Genomic DNA, 17954 nt, shown 5'->3' with positions numbered 1-17954 from the left:
TCCCATCCAGGAGGACAGCCCACTCCAAGTCAGTTGCTATCCGTAAAGCATTTCCATGCCCCCCAGACCACGAATGGTCTGTGATGTGACACTCTACCACTGCGGCGAGAGGCAGAGTGTTCTGTGCGCTCCCCTGTCCCGAGTCTGGACTGGTCTGGACTTGCAGAAGTGACACTCCTGCAGCCTCTGCCATAGCCCTCAGAGCCACTGCATGGAGCAGCTCAGACTGGACCCAGGAATGGAGGGACCGTATGGAGACAGGAGGCCCGAGCATGTGTTGAGGGCACCTTGGTTCTCCTGGCAAACGCAGCCACAGGTGTGACCCAGCCATTACCACGGGGACCAGAAGAGCCGCCAATGAGCCTGGCATGAGTGACAGCAGGCCATTATCTTAGCTGCGTTTTGGGGCAGTCTGACACACAGTAACAGAATCAGCATTCACGACCGCTTGCCACGGGCCTCACTGCAACCCACCCCGTGACCCCAGGACGGCCCCCACCAAGTTCCCAGAGGAGAGTGTGGGCCAGCGGCCGGCCGTGGGTCCCTCACCTGCACGGGAGGCACCCTGTGGCCTCCCTGACATGCGTGGGCACGAGGAAGAGGCCCCCCGGCCTAGCCCGCGAGCTTCTCAGTGACCTGCAGGTGGGCAGAGAGGGCGGCCCCGCTCCGGTGGCTGAGCACTCACCTTGGGGTCCCCTTTGAAGATGACCTGGCCCATGAAGTCGGTGTAGAACACGGCCTCAGCGATGACGGAGAACCAGGTGAGGAGGTGGCAGAGGCACAGCCGCATCAGCTCCCTGGGCATCTTCAGCATGGAGAGCCACAGCAGGCGCACGGTGGTCTCGCCCTCCCCCTCCTCACTCTCGGTGTCCCCGCTGGAGGTGGTGGCCCCGCTCTGGTTCCGGTGCCGGTGCCGCTGCCGCTGCCGCTTCTGCATGTCATACAGGTCGCTCATGCTGCGCGACGGCTTGATCAGCACCACCGCGTTGGCTCGCCGATAGCGGTAGCAGTGGGACCCGAGCTTGCCATAGTAGGAGAAGGTGCTGGAGGCCTGCCTGCGGAACGCATGCCGCCGCCGCCGCACAGAGCCCGACGTGGCCAAGGGCTTCATGTCCACCCTGGTGTAGCCGCCGAGGGCATCCTTTGTGGGGGAGCCGCTTCCGTTGGGGACTTTGGCTTCATTCAAGTGATTATCCAGCAAAGTCTCGTCCTCCTTGGCGGCTTCCTTGAGGAAGGTGACCAGGCGGGGCAGCTTGGTCTTGGCGAGCTCCTGGCTGGTGCTGCTGGGGGTGGCAGGGTAGGAGGCGTCATGGAAGATGGAGGGCTCGATGCCGTGCAGGAAGAGCAGCTCGGGCTCCAGGTCCAGTGCGGGGTCCGGCACGTGCAGCGCCGAGTCACTCTTGCTGCGCACGATGTCCACGTCCAGGTAGTCCAGGGCCAGCTCGTGCTCCGACTGCACCTCGTCTGGGAAGGCAGGGATGCTGTGCAGCTCGCCCCCGTCCAGGGCGCCGGGCTCCTCAGTGCTGCGCTCCTGCTGTGGGCTGTACTGCTCCTCTTCGATGCTGAACAGGTGCAGGGCCACGGACACCGTGAAGATGATGGCGGCGAAGAAGAAGAGCACCTGGTTCTGGGTCCGAAACCAGCTGCCCAGGAAGGTCTGGGTCCAGTCCAGCCCACCCAGCACGTAGCCAATGGCCCCGCCGAGGCCTGTGTGGGAGGAAGCAGCAGCCAGTGAGCCGGTGGCACCAGGCCACAGGGGGAAGACTCCGGGAGGGCCTCTCCCTCTAACGGGGGCCAGGGATGCCCTCATGATAGGAGTCAGGGGATGGAGAAGGAGAAAGCAGTAGGAAAAACAAAATAAGAAACTGCAGCTGCCCCTGGGTCTGTGAATTCTGACCCAACACAACTGCCGCTCGATCAGTGAAGGGCAGACTACCCCCGGGCAGACACAAGGGCACGCCTCTCTGCACTGACGGGCATTCCCTCTGCATCAGGAGTGGGTGCACCTTGGGTGGGAGCACTGCCCTGCTGGAGGAGCCGGCCACGTTCACCTTGGGTGGGAGCACCGCCCTGCTGGAGGGCGATGTCAGGGCAGGGCTGGGAGGTTCACTGTGCAAGCATGCGCGTCACTCCCTGCAGGCCTGGCCTCCTGCCCCTTGAGGCTCCTCAGAGCTTCAGCCCTACTGTGCTCAGTGGTCAGGAGGGGCTGCCCCTGGTTATCTTCCAGTCCTAAGACCCTGCCCACTGCTTCAACCCTCCATAAAGCCTGATGAGGCAGCGCTGACAACACAGGCTCCCGTCCCCTCCCCACACCAGGTCCAGGCACGTTGGACTGCAGCCACACTGGCTGGGTGCAGGGGCGTTACCAGCAGAGAAGGCGTGGATGTTGAGGGCCATGTCCTGCTCCTCACTGTCCACCACGTCCAGCAGATAGGCGCGGATGGGCCCCTCAGTGGCATCGGCGCTGAAGTCCAGGACCACCACCCCCAGCACCGTGAGCACGATGCCGATGGGCTGCCGGCTGGGGACATCGCCGAGGGCCAGACCTGCGCAGAGCACACGGAAGGGCAGTCAGGTACTCAAGCACTGGCCAGGGTGGGCCTGAGAGCAAACAGCCACATGGAAGGGGCATGCGGAGGGGGCACGGGTACAAAACCACGCCAGCCTTCCTGCGCAAGAGAGAGAGAGGCTCTTAGGCACAAAGGCGGTGGAAAGGAGTTGGGCTTTGTTTTACACACTTCTGTGGGTTCCAAGGGTTTTCTCCCCATTCGGTTCGCTGTTTACCGCACCTCCAAGGGTTTACTTGCCCTTGACATTTTTTCAGACAGAAAGGGTTAGAATGGACCTTTTGACCCTGGCCATCAGAGGACAGCTGCTGTACTGGAAGCATGAATTCAGTGTTGCTAAGAAGGCCACACATCGTAGAGCAGACGCCCACGGGGAAAAGTGCTCACGCCACAGACAACCCACAGGGGACACTGACAAGACTTGGCAAGGCAGGCGCAGGGGGTCTTGCTGGGCCTGATCTAGTCCTGAAAGGAAACGACGCCCCAAACTCTGTGCACGCAAACTCTCAGGGCAGCCTGGGTTCAGGAGACGTGGCTCTGCAGAGAAAGGTGCCAGTGGCCTCGCCTCACCTACGAGTCCTCCTGCAGTGGGCTGCCGGCACTCAAAAGCAGCTGTCCCCACACATGTCCCTCCTTCCTCAGGGGAGTCTGCCCCTGAATCCAGATCAGTGGTGATGGCTGAGGCTCAACTTCCCATCAGGGAAGTGGGTCTCCACTTCCCATCAGGGAGACAAGCAGTGCCCTCCTGACAAGATGAGAGGATTGTGGGCCAGGGCCTGGGACCCAGGCCCAAGGTGCTGTGATTAGCCTGAACGCAGATACACCTGGCCCGTCTCGGGAGGCACGGGAGAAGGGCTTTCTGCCCAGGTGGTCCTCGCTGGCCTCCTCAGACCATGGGCAGGTGACGGCTCTGAGGCAGAGGGGCTGAGGCTCCCAAGCTGGCTGCCGCTGGGTCACATTCGGGCAGGACTACCCCCAAGGACACAGTCCTGGGAAGCCACGTTGTTCCCCCCGCATCTCGGTCATGGTGGGGAGGAGAGGACTGCTCCTGAGGGACACAGACAGGCAGGGAGCCGGCAGCTCCGCGCCCAGCAGGCGCCAGGGCAGCCGCACCCCTGCACACAATCAGAGGCATCGCCTGTTGGCGACAAAGCCCACCCCACGGCCAGTGACCACTTGGGCTCTGAGAAGTGTCCCAGGGCCTTTCCTCCTGCCGCTCAACTTCCTCAGCTCCCTCTGCCTCAGCGCAGACCCGGGGCAAGTTCCTCTAGTTCAGAAGACAGATTAACCTCCTCTGTCTCAAAAAACTGTTGCCAGAAAAATGTTTTTAACAGTTTTGCTGGGTGCCCTCAAGGCAAAAACTATTTTCCCACACAGAGTTGCTTTAATTCAAAAGGAAACAACCACCAAGAAGGCAAAACACAAACATCAAACCAGGTTCTGGACATTTTAACACCAAGTCGAAGAAAAGGAGAACAAAAAAAGAAAAGATAATTTCTGAAAGAATGCTGGAAACAGGACGTGGTGTCAGATACGCATTAAAAACAAATGATCACAACAGGAAGCGTTTCCCTGTGAACAGGTTCCTCCAGCTTTCCCACATGGGGCCGGCTTCAGCGCTACCACGGGTGATTACCGCCAGGGTGGCCCCAGTAGCCCAGCCAGGCCCACAGAGGGTCAGCCTGAATATTCAACACCATTCAGCTTTTACTGAGTGGAGCTACCCAGGGCCAGGCCCTCGTCTGTGTTGTGAGGACGCCAGGTGTGGCTGAGAAACTTACCAATGGCAGAGCCGTTAAGGAAAAGTGCAACGCCAAAGAGGACACCAACGCAGAGGGCGAGGATGAAAGGCCGCCGGCGGCCCCAGCTCAGGGTGCACCGGTCACTCGCAGACCCAATGAGAGGTGTGAAGATGAGGCCAAGGATGGGGCTCAGGAACCAGGTGAGGCTGTAGTACTGCTCCGGAAGGCCTGCAAGGGACACGAGGGCCGTCGCACATGCAGGCACTGGCCGGGCTCTGCCACAGTCTGCCTGGGAGCCCCGCGACAGGCAGATGCCTCCGTGTACATGCACGCATGCGCACACCCCCCGCTCAGGTTGTCTCCACGGAGTAGACTTTCCTTTTTCTGCAAGGCCAGATGATCTGAAATCAACCCGGCCCCAACTATAAGCATCAGGTGGCCAGAGAAAAGCAGCCAGGCCTTGGAGGGCCAGTGGGCCCCACCTGCACAGGCCCCAGCCCAAGGGGCAGCACACACTGACTGTGCAGGCACATGGAGGGCGCCCCGCCCGGGGCTGGACACAGGGCTGAGAGCCCCTCCACACTGCTGGTGCCGACCAGGACCTTGGGGCTGCTGAAGGCCACTTTGAGGGTGGCAGGCACAGGGCCGCTGTCCCTTGACACCAGATGGTCTACAAGAGCAGGACGGTGACTGCAGCTTCACAGAGGCAGGAAGGGCCCACGACTTCTGGACCTCAATGGCTGAAAAATGTACCACAGAGGGTCCTGCAGAGGGTCCCCACAGCTGGCAAAAGGCTGTTGTGTGTGGCTACCGAGTGGGGGTGGGGGGATGCACCCCCACTCGGGTGTAAGTGTGTCCAGCTGGAGCCAAAGGGTTGCAGATGGCACCTATCACGCTCACATTCTCCTTCCTGACCATCCTGAGAGGTAGGAAATACTGTGCCTATTATAGATAGGGAAACTGAAGCTCAGAGAGGTTAGGTAATCTACCCCAGGTCACACAGCTAGGATTTCAGCCCAGGGTTACCTGATTTCAAACTCTGTCCCTGAGTTTACACGCTGCCTCCCTATCACAGAAACCCGCGTGTCCATCACCAACCAGGCGGGCACACAATGTCAGCAGTCACAAGCACCACAGCAGGGGAACGAGCAGCCGCCTCGTGCAGCCGTGCACACGAGCCCACTCGCAGTGCTAAGCGAAGCGCCACACAGATGACCACGCACCTCTGACGCCTGTCGTGTGACGTCCAAAGGCGTGGAAAGGACTCTCCACTGTGAGAACTCAGGTGCCGGTTACCCTTGGCAGGGGGCAGTGGCTGAAGTGGGGTGGGCTTCGGGGCCAGGTGTCTGTTCTTGATCCGGATGGGAGTCCCACGCTCCAATCACGTGGTGCCAATTCATCCCGCAGGGGACTTGAGATCTGTGCCCTCTCCCCATGCTGTATGTCAGTAAAACGCTTCCTCACAAAATAAAGGTGCTTGGCACGCCAGCGGTTCATCTGGCTAACATTTTACACTGCCAAACTCCATTGAGAATATTGTGTTGAACTAGCAAGAAAAATAAGCTTGTGTGGGAGGAGGAAATCTTTTTCAGAGGAGGAGGGAAGCACCTTTTAAAATTATTGCTAATGTGTCCACTAAAATATGCATTTGGCCGAGAATTTAAGGTGTTTGCTTTGACCTTTGCACTGCACACAACTTCAGGAAGGGTGAATTTTATTCCTACTTGAAGTCAGCAGAAAGGACTGATGTTTCAGGAAGCGAGAAGTCTGTGGAGCATGTCTGCTGGATGGGTGAGAGTTTACATGGCAGACCTGGGTTCCTCAGCTTCACTGGAGCTGAGTCCCTGCCCTTGTTAATAATTATCCATCAGGAAGCCTGTTTCCCAGAAAAGTCTCTTTATCAAAACTACGCAGAGGGCGCAACACTCAAAACTTCAGAAAGAATGGGAGGCGGTTATTACTCCCACCACATGCAGATTGTACCAATATGTCAGGAAACCCGTGCCAGGCGGCCCCTTGCAGAGCTGCGGGGCCCGTGTGCGGCCCTGGCTCCTCTGGATTGGGCTCCCAGAAGGGCTCTGTCTCCTCCAGCAGCACGCTGGTTCTCACCTCCCTGCCTGGGAACCCCTCCTGCTGTCACTTTTCAAACTCTTTGAGAGCCATCCACCCAGAAGGCCCCTGCCCACCCTGGGCATGCCAGGTCCTGCATTTTCCACACAGCACTGAAGCCACCTCGGCCGCCCACATGCACTCCTGAGAGACGCCGCCCCCAGAGGGCCGTAGCTGCTCACTCCTCTCTCCGCACCACTCGCCCCAGTCTGGCACCAGATGGGACCTGTGGCCCACAGAGGGCTGGGATGCTAGCTGACCCCAACCAAACCACTTCACCATTTCCAGCAGTCCTCTTTCCTTTCTGAAAACTCTGACTTTTCATCTGATAGCCCTTCTCTTAAGCCTGAACGATTTTCTGTAGTTTTTGTGTGTGTGTGTGTGTGTGTGTATGTGTTTTAGCATTTCTAATAGGAGGGGCTCTGCTGACGACAAATGCTCTTGGATGCTGTCTGAACTCTCTTTATTACACTTTTATTCTTGAAGAATATTTCTGCTGCACACAGAATTCTGGGTTAATTCCTCCCAGCCCAGATCTCTGAAGATGTGATCCACTGTGTTCTGAACCCTGCGGTTTCTGGCAGGGCGGCTGTGGTGATTCCCTGAGTGTCCTCTTGGATGTAATGATCTCTTTTCCTCTGGCTGCTTTAAAGATTCTCTTTACTGCTGCTTTTCCGCAGTTGGACAATGACGAGCCTAGATGCGGATTTCTGTGCACACATCCTGGCTGGGCTTTCTGGAGCTTTATGAATTTGTAGATTTATACATTTCACCAAGTTTAGAAAACATTCCGTTATGTCTTATTTCAAAGCTGTGGAGTTTTTTTTGTTTTGTTTTGTTTTGTTTGTTTTTTTGAGAGAGTCTTGCTCTGTCACCCAGGCTGGAGTGCCATGGTGCAATCTTGGCTCCCTGCAACCTCCAGCCTCCTGGATTCAAGCAATTCTTGTGCCTCAGCCTCTCGAGTAGCTGGGTACAGGTGTGCACCACACCCGGAGACTAAATTTTGTATTTTTTGTAGAGACAGGGTTTCGCCATGTTGGCCAGGCTGGTCTCAAACTTCTGAGCTCAAGCAATCTGCCTACCTTGGCCTCCTGAAGAACTGGCAGGCGTGAGCCACTGTACCTGCCCCTGCAAAGGTTTTTCATTCCATTCTCTAATTCCTTTCTTTTGAGGTTCCCATGACAGACCTTTGAGATCGTCCCTCTGTTTCCTGGAGCATTCTTCATTTCTTTTTTCAAGCTTTAATCTCTGTATGATCATTTCTATTGATGAATCATTAAGTCCACTGACTCTTCTGTCCTCTCCATTCTGCTGTTAACCCCATCTGGTTCATTTTCTATTTTGATACTTTATTTTTCAGACCTAGAATTTCCACTTGGCTCTTTTTCTGTAGCTACCGTTTCTCTGCTGGGACTCCCTGCTCTCCATTCTGAGCGTGTTTTCTGTTCTTGGGCGCAGTCACACACACCCCTCTGACCAGTGCGATGTCCAACATCGCGGGTCAGACTCCACAGCTGCCATCCTCCAGCAAGGGTCGCCTTTTCTTTTTAAAAAAATGTCTAATAACACTGAGTTGTATCCTAGTTGTATCCACTGTGACTGATGTGTCATAGACTACACTGTTACATTCCTCTGAGAGTGACCATGGTTTTATTTAACACGAGGGTTTGAAATTCTGCCCCATCTCCTAACTCCGCCCTAACTCTGCCTGTGGGTTCTTCAAGAAAGGCAGAGTGAAGTTATCCATCCAAGTTTTAGCCACCCTGTGTTGCATCAACAAAGGCCAATAGTCGGGTTAAAAGCAGTGCCAAATGAGAAACCCAGGCATTCCCTCTTCCAGTTGTCACCTTCCTACTTGGTTTTTGCCCCGAGCGCTGGCTGGGTGTCAGGAGGGCGGGGAGGAGCTGCAGGTGCGACCCAGCCCACCCAATCTACAGGAGGTGCAACGTGCACAGGCCTGTCCTGCCTTCGTGCTGCCAGCCCTGGGAGACGGGAAGACGCTGGGTCCGAGCAGCCCTGGACCAGGCAGCCGTCTCCACAAGGGAGGCTTCTCACCCCAAGAGACAAGAGACAGGGCACTGGGGGAACCGCTGGGCCCAGGCCAGGCCCTCGGCTCCCAGTCCTCCTGCAGAGGCCGCTTCTCCACCCTTGCCCCACAGGCCCCTCCAGAGCCTGGTGGGACCTGGCCCCAGGTCTTCCTCCACGGGCAAGCCTCCTCCCCTCTGCCCTCAGCTCTGACTCCTATAGCCCCCACAGCTGCCCTGGCCCCTGTGCAGCCCTGGCCCCAGTCTCTCCTGTGTTGCCAGCCCCCAGCCCTAGGTGAGGCCTCCCCACGCCTCTCTCTGACCCCCACTAACTCACCCCCACACCTGGCTGGCCTGCCTTGGGACCCAGGGCGGCCCCTCAAACCACACAGCTGTCACGGACTGTGCCTAGAAGCCTTTCACTGTTCCTCGTGGCCTGACATCGTGATTTTAACTTTACACTCTGTGGTGTCAGGGGCCGTGTTCCAATCCTCAACAAGACACTGCAGGGCTTCCTTTCTCCATCTTTCCCCTCTGCTTAGACAAGCCCAAGTCTGCATGTCGGGACTGGCACTTGGCACATTCTAAGGGGACCAGTGGAAAGGCAGAGCCCACCGTGGCACCACTGCCTGTGCCTCCCACCCTCGGTGCTCAGTGCTGCGAGAACCACATGGGGCCTCCTGCTGGGGCGCTCTCAATGCTGGTGTGCAAGGTGCCCTGCCCCGTGCGCTTTCCCTGGAAGGGGTGGCACACCTTGGCACCAAGCATCTACACCCAACGACAGCTATTGCTGCTGAACCTCTCGGTGGGCTTGGCACCACCCCAGGTGCTGGCCTGTCCCCACTGGAGGAACCCAGAATCTGGCCAGAGCAGGAGACCCATGACTGGGGTACACAGGGCAGGAGCATTGCCAGGGTCGCAGGAGGCTTCCCTCGGGAGTGGTCATGGGGTGAAGGCCACAGGGACCACCAGCAGGTCAGGCTGAGGATGGAGAGACAGGCCAGGGGGCCGGGACAGGGCCAGCAGCGTCTGTGTCTCATTCTTCCCTCCCCAGTCGGCCTAAAAGTCAATTTCAATTCCAGGCTGCAAGGAAAGCTCAAGCCAATAGGAAGTCAGCAGCTCCATCTCAGTCCCCAGCACCTGAGCAGCACGGCCACCGGACGCCCGCCGGGTGCCCACAGAGCCGGGCTGCAGGAGTGAGTGGTCCTGAGTAACAGGGGACAGCTCCCTTTGTTTTAAGCATCTTGGCAAGAAAAATAAACATTTTTCATCATATCTTCGAAGCGGCCCTGGGAGGGCACAGCTGCCGCCTGCCTGCCTCACGGATCCTGCTCCCCCGTCCCCAGTGGTGAGAACTCGGTCTCCCCGGTTCGCGGCAGGGGGCTGCCACTGGGACGCCTCCGATGGGGCATTTCCCAGCCCGGCTCCACACAAACACAACGCTGGGCCCAGTAAATAAGTTTTGTTTTTTTCCCAGGGAAAAGCTGAACAACAATGGTGGGACCAGGAAGGTTCCCTGTTCACAGGAAATACTCACTGTGTCACCGCTCGGCCGCGGGCTGTGTGAGGTCACGGGCGACGCTCAGGTCACGTGTGGCGGCTCCTGTTCACAGTGCCGTGTGTGATAAACTGGGACTTTCTGGTGGGGGGAGGCTGGCGGGGGCGGGGGGTGTGCCAGGGAGTGGGAAAGTCGCCTATAAATGTTTAACAAAAGATCCGCAATGGGAACAGGAACTTGCATCCTTTCTTTCAATGGACAAAGCTCCCACATAGAGATATGCTTTTGTGCTGGGACCAAATGCCACAGCGCCGCGAAACTTGTGAGCACAAGTCCTGCATGGGAAAGGCTGAGCATCCTTGAGTGACCTCTGACGAATTTAAGTCAAGGAACCCTGTTGGGAGCCACTTCTGAAGGGCCCCAGCCAGGAAAGACACTGGGCCGGGGGAGCTGCGCCCCCAGGGCTCGGGCCACCTGCTTGCAAGAGGGGAAGGTCCCCTGGCACTGAGGCTCTGTGCTGGCAAGGGCCCCACAGCTGCAAGGAATGTTCCAGAACCACTAGAGCCACAGGAAGGCGGGGAGGGGGTGAAAAGAAGGGCAAGATCAGGTGCTTTTTCTGAGCCTACTGCAAACAGGCCGTCATTTAGGGTGGAGGGGACAGCAGCATCTTGAGCATTCTCACATTTGCTGCCTCCCCACTCCAACACCCATGGCCCACCCAGAGTGCCAGCTATGGCCCCCCGAGCCCTGCGGGGGAATCTGGCAGTGAAGGGGCAGGAGACAATAAGTTCCTGGGCTTCGGCCTTTCACAGGAGAGGAGGAATTAAAACTTGAAAGCTGGGACCCAGCGCCTCATTTCTAGAGGGTGAGGCAGAGCCCTGAGGGGAGAGCTGTGTGGAGTGGAGCTGTCGGGTGCCCAAGAGGCTGTGGCTCACTGCAAGCTTTAGATGGGGTGATTTGGGTGGAGGCAGCCGTTTTGAAATGGAGCATTCTAACCTTTCTGAAGACTCCATTAATCTGACCTCAGTGGACTCCGAAGGGTCTTTGGACGGGACAGCCCTGAGGCTGGACTTGGTTTCCAGGGCGATGATGCTGTCCCTGCAGCCCTGTGCCAAGTGCCCCCCAGCAACTCCCAGGGGGCCACTGTTTCTCCTCTTCAACAAGGATGGGTGCCTCAACAGCCTGGCTAGAGGAGCCCGGCCAGACTCAAGCAGGACACTGATGCTCCAGAAAGCCAGCAGGAACATTCTGCAGCTGCTGTACTGTCTCAGAGCCGACCCGTGTCCAACTTGTGGGCACCTGTCTTCACTGGCCAGCTCATCGGGCTCGCACCCCCCGCAGCTGGAACATGGGCTGCTCTCTGCCCTATCGGCACAGCCACCCATCCTCACAGCTCTTTCAAACAGATGTTGCAATAAGCAAACATCTTTGTGATGACACAATGATGTTATCGTAGCTGTATAAGCAACCATATGGCCTTGGTTTGATATTCCGGAAGCTTCCTGAAGGGCCCAAAATGTAGTCCATGTCCTGCAGCCCTCGCTAAGCTTAGGGGTCAAAGCTGGCCACACCCTCGGCTGCCTCATCAGTTCCAGAAGCCACAGCTACTCCAGGCCGCAGAGGAGAGAAAGAAAAGTTTTAATTCAATACATCCAAACCCATCTCTTGATCTGTCGCTTCATATCTAGACCTCCTCTGGGATCCCCTATCTCAGAGAAAAGGCTCTGTCACCCACCATTCATGCTGGCAGGACCCCGGGCACCAACACCACCCGCCCCACAGCCCATCTGGCACCAGGTGCCGCTGCCTCCTCAGCCATACATCCCCGTCATACACTTGTCTCCTATCAGCTCCTCCCGCCCATGGGACCGTCACAGACACTGCTGCCTCTGCCTGAAGTACTCGACCTTCCCCCTTACCTGACACTCAGTAACTGCTTAGTGCCCTTAAAAGAGCTGCACTCTTAGGAGCAGAGTTTTGTGAGCACAGCAGGCTTCCAACTGACCCCTGGTTCCTCCCTCATCCTCTATAAACCCACCCACCACCTGCAGCCAGAGTGATGACCTAAAAATCCACTGCTTACACCCGCCGCGGCGTCCAGTGCCCTTAGAGTCCAACCTCCTGCCTGCAGCCTGCAAGACCCCTACCCTACCCACTGGATGGGCAGCTCATGCCAGGCCGCTTCCCTCTCCATACCAGACTCCAGCCGCCCACCCCACCCCACCTCCTCTTCTAGAAAACACCAGGCTCACATTCCGCTCAGGACCTCAGCCATGGCCACTGGGGAGGGCCCGGCCAGTGCCTTCCCCGGGCAGGGACGGCTCCCCTGGCGTCCAGGCACTCCCTTGCCAAGGCCATGAGCTTTAAGGCATCAGTACCGTCCAGGACTGTGTCGTAGGAGGCTCTCAACAAGCACATGGTGGGTGATGGAGCCCGCAGACCACGGCCTCTACCCATGGGAGAGACCCTGCTGCCACTCCAGCCTGGGCTAGGTGGGCCCTGACCACAGACCCGCTGGGTGATGAGCCAGACTTCCCTACCTGCACCTCCCTCACAGCCAGGGCCTGGCCAATGGCAGGGGCCACATGGCCTCCGGGCAGAGATGCTCAGCTCTGAGCTTGCAGGACTCTGGCCGTGGGACTTTGCAGCAGCCTGGGCCTCGAACGTGTTGCCCTGCATGTAAATGGGCATGCTGGAAAAGGTGGGCATTCTGGAGATTAAAGGAGAACACGGCGCCCACAGCTCAGCACCCAATACTAGATCCCTGCCTGCACTCCTGAGGCTGCGGTGTTCTGATGACGTCCACGGGCACTGAGTTCAAAACGCTGGAAGGATAACACCACAGCACCGTCACACGATGGTAAGAAAGTTCTCTGCAAGTCCACTTATTCTCGGTAAATGAATTACATATCAGAGGCCGTATTAGACTATTTTCCACAACACAGCTGGCCCGGTGAGTAGACTCTTGGAAGTAGGCTTCCCAGAAGGTGAAGAAGCACAGGCCTCTGTTTCTGCATCACCGACTCAAGTAAGACCCACTGTGGCTGTCAGGGCCGGGCCCCAGAGTTCCTCCAAGTTAAAGGCGCTATCAAGCACCCCATCTCAACAAGGGAGGGCCGCTCCTGAAGCCCCCGCCCTTCCATCAGAAAGCCTCTCAGGACAGAAGGCAGAGAGGGAAGCGGCCGTGAAGACCTGTGGGTGCCGAGGGTTCCCAGCACAGCCAGCAGGGCCTCGTGCACTCACAGGACAGCCCTTGGAGACAAACAGCTGTGCCAGAGAGAGCCCCTGAGACAGCAGCTCCAGTGGCCATCTGAAGACCTGAAGCCCCAGGCGTGCCCAGCTCCGGGATGGGGTAAGCAGCGGGGCAGGAAGGGCCCTGGTGGCTGGGGACTGCCAGGAGCAGTGCTCAGGCCAGTGCCACCTCCGCCACCCTGGCCTTGCTGCCCAAGCTCACGCTGCACCTGGAGAGGGTCCGGCCGCTGCCCCGGCACCTACACCTGACACTATCTTCCTGTGGAATTAGCCACCTGAAAAGTCTCCTGCCCGGGGAAGTGCAGTGCTGACGCTGTCCGTTTTCTGAAGAAATGAAAAGAAGAGCAATACTGCCGAAGAGCACGTGGCACAGACATGGTGAGTGCGTTTTGCCAAACTGGGACGCAGCGCTGATGACAGCTCCGACGACGTGGAACCAGACCTGCCTCACCCAGGGACCCAGGAATGCGGGTGCTGGGGCAGCACCTCTTGCTCTGGGGACACTATGGTGGCAGTGGCAACAGCATGTGACACCCAGTGAGGCATTTCCCCCACCCCTCCCAGCCTCTGTCTTCTCCCCTGTGAAATGGGGGAAAGACCAGCATCTGACAGGCCCTCTCTGCAAACAAAGAACACTAGTGTGGGAGGAGCCACATTCGGTAACATTTCTAGGGCTGAAGGTCACCCCGGAAGAGAAAGGACCTGGCAGGTCCCAGGACAGGTGCAGAGGGTAGGATGAAGGGCACAGTGTGGGAGGAGCGCCGGAGACAGGGCAGGGGCAGCCAGGCCAGGAAGGCCTTGGCTCTGGGCTGAGAGCGTGGCCCCTCACGCCAGAGGCAGCAGGGACCCCTCAAAGGTGCCTGGGCTGGGACACAGAGGTCCCCGTGAAGGCCACACTGCGAGCTGGTGGGGGGGAGGACCATGAGGAGGCCGGTTTGGTCCAACCTAGTACTCCGTGGACCAGATGACCAGTCAAGTCCCCGAGGTCAAAAGCTTGGATCACAAGGTCACCACTGGATCAACAGGGCACATTAGGAGGGCTGCTCCCAGAGGGCTGCACAGCTACCTGGAGTCGGATGTCATGTGGGGGAGCACCTGGCAACAGCAGGTAGGCGGACAGCTGGCACTGTGGGACCCACACCGAGTGGTCGGGTCACCCGGCCACCTGGCATCTTCCAGACAAAGAACCCTAGAACCAAGGCACAGGCAGAGACCCAGGGACCACGGGAGACCCCATCCCCATCAGACGCAGAGCCACGGTGGGCCCTGCCCAGCCCACTACGTTGAGAGGCACAGTAGGAAGCACTCTCCCCACACGGCACTGAGCCACTAGGAAGTTACTGCCACATGAGACTGGTCCGAGTGTGGAAGGCCCAGAACACTGCGACACTAAGTGCCGGCCACCTCTCAACAGCGCCTGGTGAGGGCAAACGGCCCGAGATCAGGAGACCCCAGTTCCGTTCTTTACCAAGGTTCTCCTCTCTCCACGGGCACTGGAAAGTAGCGCCCAGATCACCAAGGTTCCAGGTCACATAGCACTGCCCAGACCCAGTTAAAATGGCAGAAACAGCACATTCCAGTGGGGCCAGGCCATATGCCAAGTGCCCGACTCAGGCTCTGCATCTCACCTCTGCAGCCAGCCTACAGAAGGGGTCTTCAGGGGTGAAGCTGAGCCTCCAATGGATTATATCATCTGCCCAAGCTCATACAGATACTAGGGACTGAGCGGGGGGAACCCACCTCAGACTCCCACACATGGGGCCATGGAATCTCAACAATCCATCACATGCCAGCCCCACTGCTCTGCACACCATGCTTTGGCCATGGGCTGGTTCACGTCCAAGGCTTGGATAAGATGAAAGCAAATGTCCCCTTCAGCTATAAGGCTTTATGGTTTGAATTAGGGACAGAGGGGAAACCCAACTGCCACCCTTATATACTGCTGTTTATAGCTTTGTTTATAACGCATGGTCAGACACACCCCAAATGCCCAAGCAGGGAATGATCACGCTATGGCCTCACGTGAAGACAGGGAACGCTGCCGCTGCAAGGTGAACACACGCCCTCAATGGCTCCCAGGTGAGTGCTCACGAGCTGCAAGGTCAACACACACATTCAGTGGCTCCCAGGTGAGCTCTCACTAGATGCAACGTGAACACACGCCCTCAATGGCTCCCAGGTGAGCGCTCACGAGACGCAAGGCGAACACACACACTCAGTGGCTCCCAGGTAAGAGCCTCACGACCAGCTTGGGCTGGACTGGCGTCTGCTTTCAGTGGCTGCCACTTTCCGTGGTGCAGACGCTACCACCCCGCCCAATCTCAAGCTGCTGAGGTGACGTCACTGAACGGGAGTCGAGAGAAGCAGCAGCCAGTGCTGAGAGGCACCTGTGCCCTGCAGGTATGGCAGGCAGACACACCAAGACGAACGGGAGTTGAGCATTAGGAAGTGCTAAGTGCGCGTTAACTCTGCTAACCTAAATCAACTGTAAGCACGTAACTTTTTCACAATGCATGTGTTTAACGATCAGCCCACAAAGTTTTTGAAAATTTAAGTTGGCTCTCAGGAGCCAGTACAAGCTGGTTCCAGCACAGAGTTGGGCTGCAGACATTCGTTCATTATACCCTGCCTCCTGCCACACACTGATTTAGAAGTGGTTTGAGAATGCTATTAAGTTAAAACTAGCAAGCTTTTGGAAATTAAGGAAAAAATGAATTCTTACTGATGGTTATTATTACGGTTTATCAATAAAGATCTTGGGTATTTAAAAATTAAACAAAAACAAAAAAACCCAGCCAGGTGCAGTGGCTCACACCTGTAATCCCAGCACTTTAGGAGGCTGAGGAAGATCACTTGAGGCCAGGAGTTCGAGACCAGCCTGGCCAACATGGTAAAACGCCATCTGCAGTAAAAACAGAAAACAATTAGCCAGGCACGGTGGCAGACGCCTGTAATCCCAGCTACTTGGGAGACTGAGACACAAGCATCACTCGAACCCGGGAGGCAGAGGTTGCAGTGAGCCAGGAGTGCGCCACTGCACTCCAATCTGGGCAACATAGGCTATCTCACAATAAACAAACAAATAAATAATAAAATGAAATAAAAAACCCTCTAACAATATCTCCCTTTATGACACTTCTGCCCAAGATGGCATGCCCCTGGGAAACGGCTGTGGAGTGTGGCACCCGTTCTTCTCTGCTCTTTCCCCTGGTGTGGGGCCTTGGCTAGGCAGGTCGAGTGGGTCTGTGGCTGGGCCTGATTCTGGGCTGAGCTGGCCTTCAGAGGCCAGCACTATGGCACCATGGTTGAGTGGAGGCTGATTCTGAGTCTGAATCCCAGCTCCACCATCTACTAGCTCTGTTGAGTGTTCATTTCCTGATCTGCAGAAATCTGTAAACATCATCACTAGGCTTTTATGAGAACTGAGTCATCCTGAACAGCTCGCTGTTGGCATAAACCATTAGTGAATCATCGCCAACATCGGGGCCTGCATTGCTTACCTGAGGGAGTGGGGACTTCTCTATGTCCACTGAGGCCTAATTCATATCTCGTCCCTCGGAACCCTCAGCCCTAGCCTGATGGTGCTGGTGGAAGGCAGCCTGGTTTGAAGGAAAGGATGGCTCCAATTCAGATTCTTCATTCGCCGTCAGGACCTCAAGGAGGTCACCTTTCCCTTTGGAGCCCTGGTTTCTAGAGACGGAGAGGCCACCTCCTTGTGGGCCTAGCCTAGGCTCTTCCCAGGACTGAAAGGTGTGGGGTGGGCTCCCCGGCCAGTGTTGAAGAGGGGCATCCGTGTTTGTTCCCTGCTCGTGGCTGGCGATTTGAACCCTATTTGCTATCCCATTTTGACATTTCCCTTTCTTGTTACTAGATTTAGCATCTTTCTACCCAAACAGCGTTTTGGGTGGCCTGGCTTCCCCAACAGAACTCCATGTGTACCAGCAAAGGGTCCAGAGGTGGACAGGGAGTGTAACTTGCCAGCTTGAATCTACCCCAGGTCCTGATGCAGACTGTCTGCCCTGGGATATTCTGTTGCGCGCAGCCAGGAGAGGGCCCTTAGACCCTGCCATGGCTGTGGTGGTGGCCTGAGATGACCTCCCTGATAACTACGCTGATGACAACAGGCCTCGGAGAGGTCTTGCACTGGCACAGGAAAGCTGGATGCAGCTCACCTCCATACTCCGCTCCGGCCCCTCCTCCCAGCACAGCCGGGCTCCAGCAGGACTCGACCTCCCCACACTGCGTCACTGTGAGCTTTTGCTCCCCGGCCTGGAACGGCCTTCCCCCTTGGTGACCATGATACTGGCTGTTTAAATGTGTGTCCCTGCGCTGGTCTGCCTTCCCTGAGGACAGAAAAGCGCCCGCTACCTCGCAGGTTCTCGGCAGGCGCTCTGCAAACTGAAACGGACTCCCCAGCACTGAGTTTGTTGCTTCATCTCCTAGTGAAGATGTGCAGGTGACCACGCTCAGCTCTCTACCCACAGGAGCCATGGCTGGGCTTGTCCAGGGTTGTCACACTCTGCAGTCCCTGATCCACAGCAGCAGCAGTGCTTAAAACCAGGTGATATGAAACCAACAGGGAACAGCACTGACTGCTCAAATGCCGCCCGCTTCTTCATGCAGGCAAAGCAATGTAAATGCATGAGACACACAGGCGGCTCCATTTATAAATCATGAGCGTCAGGTTACCGTGAGGGGCACTTCAACCCAGACCACAGCGGGTGTGTCCACAGAGTGCACTTCCGGTGCGGCTGCAGTTAAA

The 17954-nt window shown here is 57.1% G+C and overlaps 1 protein-coding gene across 3 annotated transcripts in view; it reads right to left on the bottom strand.

The window, feature by feature from the left end:
- The window catches only part of SLC45A4 (solute carrier family 45 member 4), a 98350-nt gene that overhangs the window by 10082 nt on the left and 70314 nt on the right, over positions 1-17954 (bottom strand). For 2 of the 3 annotated variants that reach the window (XM_030937619.1, XM_030937620.1), the window contains exons 3-5: positions 4349-4537; positions 2367-2546; positions 686-1707 (exon numbers count right to left, since the gene is read on the bottom strand). In XM_030937619.1, coding sequence (XP_030793479.1) covers positions 686-1707; positions 2367-2546; positions 4349-4537 — 1391 coding nt within the window. The remainder of the gene's footprint in view (positions 1-685; positions 1708-2366; positions 2547-4348; positions 4538-17954) is intronic. The other variant, XM_030937621.1, reaches the window with a different exon arrangement.

The sequence above is a fragment of the Rhinopithecus roxellana genome, chromosome 9, assembly GCF_007565055.1.
Source record: "Rhinopithecus roxellana isolate Shanxi Qingling chromosome 9, ASM756505v1, whole genome shotgun sequence".
Classification (NCBI taxonomy): Eukaryota; Metazoa; Chordata; class Mammalia; order Primates; family Cercopithecidae; genus Rhinopithecus; species Rhinopithecus roxellana.
Note: the sequence above shows the minus strand (reverse complement) of the source record. Positions and strands in the feature narration are given on the sequence as shown.